At 51.9% G+C, this 9,365-nt stretch overlaps 1 protein-coding gene across 4 annotated transcripts; it reads left to right on the top strand.

Annotated features, from left to right (window-relative positions):
• The first annotated feature begins 955 nt into the window (after positions 1-955).
• Positions 956-8,511, top strand: LOC119099399 (dysbindin). Of its 4 annotated transcripts, none has more exons than XM_037222539.1 (7): positions 956-1,038; positions 1,354-1,434; positions 2,712-2,865; positions 2,994-3,126; positions 5,354-5,509; positions 6,935-7,075; positions 7,812-8,511. In XM_037222539.1, the coding sequence occupies exons 2-7, from the start codon at positions 1,379-1,381 to the stop codon at positions 8,225-8,227; spliced, it is 1,056 nt and encodes a 351-aa protein (XP_037078434.1). In that variant the 5' UTR covers positions 956-1,038; positions 1,354-1,378; the 3' UTR covers positions 8,228-8,511. The 4 variants fall into 4 exon arrangements, with proteins under 4 accessions (XP_037078434.1, XP_037078437.1, XP_037078436.1 ...); XM_037222542.1 differs by having other exon boundaries at positions 973-1,017; XM_037222541.1 differs by having other exon boundaries at positions 1,011-1,059.
• The last annotated feature ends 854 nt before the right edge of the window (positions 8,512-9,365 follow it).

Raw genomic sequence — 9,365 nt, 5'->3', positions numbered from 1 at the left:
GCACTTCTATTGGAGTACATCGTTTGGAAGGAACGGTTGGCAATCAGTCCTTTGGCGTTGCATGAAAAGAAACGGCAGATAAAAGCTACCCCCTCCCTCTCCACACCACCTCCCAGGTTCCTCCGCTATTGTCCCAACTCACCGTGCCCGGACCCTCTCAAACTCGTGTGCTGAATAGTGGCGTTCTGAACTTGGATCTCATCTGAGTCTTGAGTCTGAGTCTGAGTCTGAGTCTGAGTCTGAGTCTGAGTCTCTTGGATCTCTTAGACTTATACCATCTTAAGGGGAACGTTTCACATTTAAAGGTATCGAAGTAAGCATTAGGTACGAAACAAGCTTAAGGAAAGACTCCTCTAGAGGGCGCAATGCCCGGTGTAGTAAATATGCCCCTTAATAAGTCATGGTTTGATCAAATTGTCGTACCTTCCACAATACTGACTGAGAGCCAATCGGCGGCCGTTACTTTGCGAAATGGCGTTCCTAAGCACCAGGTAAGAACGTCTGGACAATTACGTTTGTGTTGGCTTTGATCACCGCATGGCTTATGGAATGACAGGATTTGTATGACGTTACCATAACGTTGTGAATGTCAATGTGACTGGAATACTCTCCTCAAAATACCTTTCCCCATCTTTGCAGGCGTATAGCTTAGAAGCTAGCGGGGCTTAGGTCTGAAGAAGGGCAGGATTGTGAGCAGCTCCGACAGGTCTCAAAACGGCCATTTCACTTCGAAACCCCATATCAATGTGGAATACTTCCTTTCACGATGCCCTTGCCCTGGTGTTGAGAAATGGTGGTACCGGAAAAAGTTAGGCGTTATTCGCTGAAATCATGCTTCAAATTTCTCTTTCTGCATCGCGTACTAAAGACGATGAATGTTCATGCGTAGTTGAGGCATTTAAAGACGTCATAGGCCAGAATCAGCTGGTCTGCCCGAACAAGCTCTGCATTATGGCGCATGTGTGTGGTAAACAATTCTAATGCATACAAATACTGATGCGCCCAGTGATGTGAAAGGTTATGCGCGTATGGATTGGGGTGCGTGTGCGGCACGGATTGGTAACGGCCTGGCAGTCAAGGAATTGTGACATGGTGTAATGAGTGGATTTGATCGCGGATGCGAACTTGTGGGGTCGCTTGTAATTCACCGACATGTATGATGCGACGAATTATGTTTTGGAAAGGGCCTTACTTTATGTCAACAAACGGATGGGATTATCGTTTTAAGTTTTGTTTAACATGTATAGAGAGCTAGTAAAACTGAGAACTAGTTGAACCAGACAAACTGTTAAAGTCTCAGTGAGGAGCATGTTGGCTGGCAGGCATTGTTTCTAACTTTCCATTCACTGACAGGAATTTACAAGACTAGTAAGCTGTCATGTTCAGCACCATTAGGGACAGGATAAAAGCTGTCCAGAATGATGTCATTCATAGGTAAGATAACTACCTCAGGTACCTTTAGGTATCTTGAAACAAAACACCTATTATTTCTGGCAAAGCACTATGTGTCCTGACCACAAAAGTACATGTTATGCTGGTTATGTCCAGCTAAGCAGCAACATCACTGCAACAGTTTAAGGTATGCATGCTATGATTCCAAATGCCCAGAGTTTGCTACATGTCCACTGCCAACTGCCAATGTCAGGATACAGAGAGCCAATGTTTCAAGGAGTTTGCATTCATCATACCCTACTAAGAGATTCAGCTCACAGATGCTGTGTTGGCATCCAGCTCAGTGGATGGTCCTGTTGCAGACTGGCTGTTGGTCAGTTAAGTGGAATGCCTTCCATGTTATCGTAAGTTCTTTTTGTGCATAACCAACTCACTAACTCCAGGCTTGGCAATGTTCAGTCTGTGTTGGTATCACCAGCAACTTGCAGCGTGCTGGCTGTGGGTACTGGCCGCCCACCATCGGACCACAATTGTGGTTGTAGCACTGGAGAGGCACAGCCGCATGATTTAAATGCTGAACAGAATCATTATGAAATTTTGTTGGATTGAGTAGTGCATTGTGTAAAGGAAGAACAAATAAATATGTCATCTCCCTGAGTGTGGCATTCAAATTTTGTGTGGCAGCATGACAAAACATTCTCATTTTTGGATGAACCATATTTTCTCAATTGATAGTGCTGATCAGCTGAGTTAATGTGTCTTTTGAAATTTTGATATAATATTTACCTGAGAATAGTTATATTAAAAGTAGGAAAGGTTTTTGTGTGGCAAACAGATCTGGAAATGGGAATTAGGGACACCGCCCTAGCATAGAGTAAAGCATTTTCCCTCTTAATACCGACCATCTACAGCAGATTTTCTGTGTTTTCTAGAATAAGCTAACTTCCCCTCTGATCATTTCACATCTGATAAAGTAGAGCAAAAACTGAAAAAATGAGTAGAAGCTTCTGAGCATCATTTTCAACCTTTATTGCAGTTTAAGATTATTTTATTACTGTCTGAAGAACAAAATAAGCTAGATTGCAATATCACAGAATGCAAAATACATTTGTTATGTACCAGGTATTTATACACCATGCAACTAACCACGCTATCACCATGTCAACATCTCCCATTTGATCGGCCCAGTTGTCTGTCTTTCGAGCGCAGCGCTATGGTGACAACCAGTGACGTTCACATGGCTCGTCAGTCTGCAGCGCCTGACTGGGGTGGAGCGTAGTGCTATGGTGATGACCAGTGACGTTCACCCGGCTCGTCAGTTTGCAGCGCCTGACCGGGCCGGACCAGCAGCTGGCCAGTGGGGAGGAGGAGCCGGACGTGCACTGGCTGGCGGGCGGGCGGCTGCTCTCCCGCCGCCAGGACCAGTGGAGTCGGCTGCACGCCAACGCCGAGCGCACCATCTCCTTAGCAGACGTGAGTCCCCGGCTGGTGACCGCATGGCGGCATCAGATGGTGCACTTCTATCATTGCCACTAAGATTACTCCAAGTAGCTCCTGCCATACTGGCTTTGTCGGCCACTATCAGTTTCACCCATTCACAGGACCTGAATCTCAGCATATGTGCGGTGCGCGACCGGTGTCAGAGGGAGCACGCGCACATGACTGAGTTCCACCGTCGTCTCACCGAGCTGCCGGCGATCGCCGACAAAGTACACGGCATGGTGGCTACCGTTGGTAAGGCGTTACGCCGACGACAGGCTGGAGCGCTCAGGCGCCGGCTTCACGCCTCATCGTCTCAGTCCTTGATGGGCCTTGCGCTGGCTTTCGTCTGCGCATGTCTCTGCGTTAAAGTCGGCCATTTTCTAGAGTCATGGACAAACTGTACCAGAACCCTGCAGCGCTGTGTGACTCGGTATGAGCTTTAAAGCGGAATCCTAGGAGAAACTGCCCTGTCAAAAGTTGGCAGGCCTGGCAGTTTGGTGACGGTTTCATCACGTCACTAGTTTCCGGTTTTTTGACCTCATGGCGTTGGTTTGTCTACAATATTCAGTCTTTTCAGAAGCAGTAAATTAGCGGTTAGCAGCCTTTGCAGCCCTGCAACCAATGCGGCGTTTTGATCGATATTAAGTGTGCGTTTTTAAACAGCTTTGATAATTTTCCTTCTTCAGCTTAGGCTACGTAGGCTTAGATGTGGCAAACGGCAACAGCGATAGACGGACTGGACACAATGACTTTCTGTTGTAATTTTAGGATGTTAAGGTGGGTTATTAGTGCCACAGTTGCGATATTTGTTCAGACTATCGTGCTCGTCTGGTGTTTTAGTGTGCCAACATTTCGGCCATTAAATTATCCGGCCGTTATCAGGTTCGACGACGGCCGAGAAATTAATGGGAGTGCGCCACCTGTGGGACGTATTAAAAAAAAACATACTCTGGTGAAGCCTGAGGACCAGTTACGTCTATCAATAGCACTGAGTAGTGCCACTGCAGTACCATCAGCGAGTGCCCCACATCTTGTTTCTCTTTTTTTGTCCAAATTACACTGCCAACGCTCGTCACATCGCTACAATTGCCCTTTCTAGATAGCCCAGAGTGTAGCGCCAGTCCGCAACGATTGCAGTTGTCGCGGTTGCCGTCGTCATGACAACGGCAGAATCAGCTAAGGGCTGCCATCAGTTGTTAAGGGCGAGAGGTACCACTTTTGAGCTGTTTAGCCCTGAACATTACGTGCCTGCAGTTTTAAAAGTGAAATCTCAACTGGTGTGAAGACGCCAGTACCAATAAATATTTGTGATCGGCACGGCGAGGGGCGAATGCCATTTACCGAGAGGCTCATTGGTAATTTTGAACCAGTGCGTTACCATAGACCATGAAATGCTCTGTTTTCCAATGAAAAATTCGCTTTGAAAAGAGCCAATGCCACGAACGCTATAGAGGATAAATCAAAGTCAAAGTAAAAGGCTTTGTTGAGTGCGCATGGTAATAGCCTCCTGTTTGAAGATTTGTTTTCTTAAGTGGAATATTTGTAAGCTTTTGTATTATTTATTTTTCAAACATTTTGACGAAACTGCGTATTGCAAACATTGCAGAACACGCACGTTAGAAAAATATGCGGATTAATTTTATTGTTTTCCTTGTGGTGGACGGAGAGTTGGATGTAATTTATCCCTCCGGGGAGGCTACTTGAAGGCTCAATTCTGAGTTATTCAGAAATATATCAGGCGTTACCAATCAAACCGGACGCGCCTGATCTAACAATAACTGAAAAGTACAAAAAGTAAAAAAGTGCTCCCTTCAATTGGCCACATCCTGGCGTACAAACACACACCAGACGAGGATACTAGTCGAACAGTTATCGATACGCTGACTTACACTGTTAGTGACCCTTCCACTGGGGACCCTTCCACTGTTAGAAGGTCGTGACGTTCCGCCCGTTGTCTGTTTGCGTGTCACGTCGTGACACGATGCGTCGTGCTTAGTGGGCGGGATTACGGCACCTCCACGCACTATCCGCGGGGCTACGGCCCCTTCACGCACCATCCGCGGGGCTACGGCCCCTTCACGTACCATCCGCGGGGTACGGCCCCTCCACGCACCTTCCGCGGGGCTACGGCCCCTCCACGCACCATCCGCGGGGCTACGGCCCCTCCATCCACCATCCGCGGGGCTACGGCCCCTTCACGCACCATCCGCGGGGCTACGGCCCCTCCATCCACCATCCACGGGGCTACGGGCCCTCCACGCACCATCCGCGGGGCTACGGCCCCTCCATCCACCATCCACGGGGCTACGGCCCCTCCACGCACCATCCGCGGGGCTACGGCCCCTCCATCCACCATCCGCGGGGCTACGGCCCCTCCATCCACCATCCGCGGGGCTACGGCCCCTCCATCCACCATCCACGGGGCTACGGCCTCTCCACGCACCATCCGCGGGGCCTGACGCGTCGGTCCCGTTGTCAGCGGCGCTGCAGACCGAGTTTTCCCGGGTGGAGCTGCATCTGGTGGACTTGGAACACGAGGCGGCCGTGTCCCGCCTCGAGGACAGGAAGATGCTCGAACGAGCTAAACTAGAGGCCTACAAACGCACCAGGCAGCAGCACTTTGACGAACTGCAAGGTAGGCCATAACTTGCCGAGAGCGGTGGAGCGCCGCTTTCACACGGGACTCGCGGCGTTCGTGGCGATAATCTGCACGCTGCACATGTGTCCAGCGAACCCGTCCGGTGTGCTCACACCACAGGATTTCTCGGCCCCGCAGATCATTTTGTCATTTGCCGTCGGTTCCTGGTATGCCAACAGACCACCGCAGCGCGTCCTGTTTGCCTAGTTTGTAAGCATACATGCTCCGTCACGGCCCCGGCGACGCCGCTGACGTCATTCGCCAGGCGACGCTGCTGACGTCATTCGCCGGCGACGCTGCTGACGTCACGCGCCGGCGCCGTCTGACGTCACTCGCCGGCGCCACCTGACGGCTGTCCGCCATCCCGGTGCCGTGCGTGACCCAGGCCTCGAACAGTGGCTTAAGGGAGTGTCCCACCCGTGAGGCATGCCTCAGGAATATGCTCTGGTGAAACCCCAGGACCAGTTAGTCTAGCAATAACACTGAGTTGTGCCACTGCAGCACCATCAGTGTGTGAGAAGAAGACAAATCGCCAGCGTTTTCGAATCCAAACTATGCTGTGACGCTTTGTAACAGCACTTCACTTCATTCTTTCTGGGGGAGCCCCGCAATGTACCCCGAGTCCGCGACAAATTCAGGTGTCGCGACCGTCGTCGTCATGACAACCGCCGTTGTCTGCAGAATCTGCAGTCTGCTGAGCGCCGTTGTCAGCTGTTGGGGGTTAGAGGGACCTTTTTGAGCCGTTTTAACTCGCAAGTTATGGGCCTGTGGGAATAAAAGTGGCACCTCTACTGTATGAATGACGTCAGTACAAGTTAACGTTTGTGGTTGGCTCTGCGGGCGGCAAGGGCCTATTACCGAGAAGCGCATTGGTTTCAGTTTAGACGTGTGCGTGACTTAAGACCGTGTGAAATACCATTTTCCAAAACTTAGTGTGCCCCGAAAAGGGTCACTGTGCTAAACCCCAAAGGGGAGAAATGAAAGCCATAGTATAGCGTTTCGTTTAATACGCGGGATGATAGCCTCATACTTGCATTTTTCTCTCAAAGGCATCTCCAGCTTACGTAGAATTTATTACACAAGGATTCTGAAATATTAGTGTGTTGCAAACGTCACAGAAAAGACGTTGGAAACGCACGCACGCACGCACGCACGCGGTATATATATATATATATATATATATATATATATATATATATATACACGCCGCAAAAAGAAAGGCGAATTAAATTGATTACTTTCATAGTGGTGAGCAGGGAGGTCAGCGCGATTTCCCCCGCAAGAGCGGCTACTTCAAATAGAAATTCTCAGTCATTTATGCGGATTGCGAGGAAATTGATATTATAGAACAAATTGGACACGTCTTATACAACGATAATACGAAGGGCACACACTGTCTTTAAGGCGCCTTCCTGCCGACAGTGGAGGCGGCACAGCGCCACCTGGAGCGAGCCACTCAGCGCGAGCGGCGGCAGCGGCGCGAGCAGGTTGAGCGCTACGCCACCTTCGACCAGCTGGCGCACGAGGAGCTGGAGCACTTTCGTCGCCACCAGACCCTGGACGGTGGGTGGGTGGGGGGGTGGGGGGGGGAGGGGGGCTTCGGAGCGCAGATCGCGCGTCGCGAGGGGGCCGACGCGGCCGCGCGAGCCCCAGCCGGGTGGGAGGCAACCCGGACCGGAACGGGGATCTCTATGACCGGAAATCACACCGCAAGCCGGCGTGATGCCGATGCGAGTGGAGATCCGCTCAGAGTGAGATCGACAGCTCAGACAGGATCCAGTCTCGTAATTTTGGTCCCTTGAAGTTTCGATCTGCGATCAAAGATCTACCGCTGGTTGCCAGTGTTGATATTGCCGTAAATTTCATCGAGTGGCTCGTAAGTCTTTGTAATTTACGACGAGCTGGAGGGGGGTGGGGAGTGGGGTTGTCGATGCTGTCTATTATAGCCCGCTTGATATCATCTCTCTGCACCCTGTCTAAAACGAGACCGCCTGTGCTACCGTCTGACCTGCCACCGTTGCTGTGCCCCGTCTGACCTGACACCATCTTTGTGCCCCCGTCTGACCTGGCACCGTTTGCCGTACCTCGTTTGACCTGACACCGATTGCCGTATCCCATCTGACCTAACACTCTCGGCCGTACCCCGTCTGACCTGACACCGCCTGTCATATCCCGTCTGACCTGACACCGTCGGCTGCACCCCGTCTGATCTCACACCGTCTGTATGTGCGCTGTCTGACCTAACACCGTCTGTGACCCCCCCCCCCCCCCCCCGCTGACGTTCAGTCGGTGCCGGCAGAGGTGCGGCCGGTGCCGTGCCACCGCGGGCCGCAGCTCTCGCTGGACGAGGTGGACATCAGCCGGGAGTCAGACGCGGCCGCGCTGGACGCGTTCCTAGCCGACACCGAGCTAGACCCTGACGACCCGGCCAGAGACATAGAGACGGACCCCGAGGACCCGGCTAGAGACATAGAGACGGACCCCGAGGACCCGGCCAGAGACGCTATGCTGGGTCCAGAAGGAGGAGTTGGGGTGTTGAATTCTAACCCCCTCGCTGAGGAGACAAGTCCTGGAGATCGGGAGGTGGCAGCGGCATCCGGTTTGGGAGCGACCGAACTGACTGCGTCCGCTGAAGGAACCCATCGTGCCGCCGAGCCGAGCGAGCGGGCGCCGGCGGCGAACGGGTCGGCTCGTGCACCGCCGGACGGCACTTAGGACGCAAGCGACCGTTGGGGAGCCGTAACGAAGTGATGCGTCCGCCCCCTCCCTCCTACAAAGCCGCGGCCGGTCTCGCCGTCTTCCTTGTGGCGCACCTGGGCGTTTTCTAGTCCCGTGGACGCGTGTGTTACCTGCTGCATATTAAAAGCGGTGAACATCGAGTGGCTACATTCCCCGCACCATGGTAATTAGTTAGTCGTTTGTTACGTCACGTGCGCGACATGTACGTGCTGGGAAGGGGAATTATTTTACTACGAGTGATAGGAAAAATATATTAATCAAGCGCCGTTCTATGTGTCACATTCAGGGCAAGTCGACCGTGGCGGGGTAGCCCGATGGCCGCTGTAAACAACATGTGGCGGCGATGGGTGCCGCTGGACGCAACAGCTCTGATGAATGGACGGGTAGCGCCGACTGACTGGCATTCAGTGGCCCGTATTGCCCGCGACGTCGCGGAGGTCACGGCACATCGTGCGGCTCACGCTGCGCGGCCGATGGCGCGGTCGAAGCTGATACGGGATGGCGCCCGGTCGCAGCAGCACCGACTGGCGACGGAGCCTGAAGGCGGAGGGCTTGGCGCTTCTGAAGGCCGCGATATGGGCCGCTTTATCCAACAACTCAGTTGCTGCGATCCGTAACCTTGCAATCATCCTTCGCAGTTAGGCACCGGAAAACAAAACGCACTGGTGCAATTACATTGCGCGTGCAATACCAGTAATCATTGTATGACTATGAACAATTTCAACATGGAGAATTGCTGTTGTGCGCATAGTGTGTGAACCGTGATGCCCCATGACAGGCTGATTATGGTAAGCGTATACATAGTACGCATACAGGAGCCACAACTGATCGCCGAACCTCTGCTTCATCAGTCTGCCGCGAGATGTCGCGGCAGCGTAATGAATGCGTGACGCGACAGGTCGTAGGTCTCCTTTTCAAAGAATGAACACGATGTGTTTTTCACTTCTTTTCACCAGCCGTGGCAATGCCGATGTACTCAAATTACTTCATCATTATATTATTTCATTATAAATTACTTCAATTACGTGGGGCTTCGTGTTAGAGGCTTAAGTTAGCGGTAGAATAAAATTGCAGGTCGTAAGAAACATCTCCGGTGACATGAGAAGCACCCTTG

The sequence above is a fragment of the Pollicipes pollicipes genome, unplaced genomic scaffold (assembly GCF_011947565.3).
Source record: "Pollicipes pollicipes isolate AB1234 unplaced genomic scaffold, Ppol_2.1 Scaffold_4740;HRSCAF=5597_pilon_pilon_pilon, whole genome shotgun sequence".
NCBI lineage: Eukaryota > Metazoa > Arthropoda > Thecostraca > Pollicipedomorpha > Pollicipedidae > Pollicipes > Pollicipes pollicipes.
Note: the sequence above shows the minus strand (reverse complement) of the source record. Positions and strands in the feature narration are given on the sequence as shown.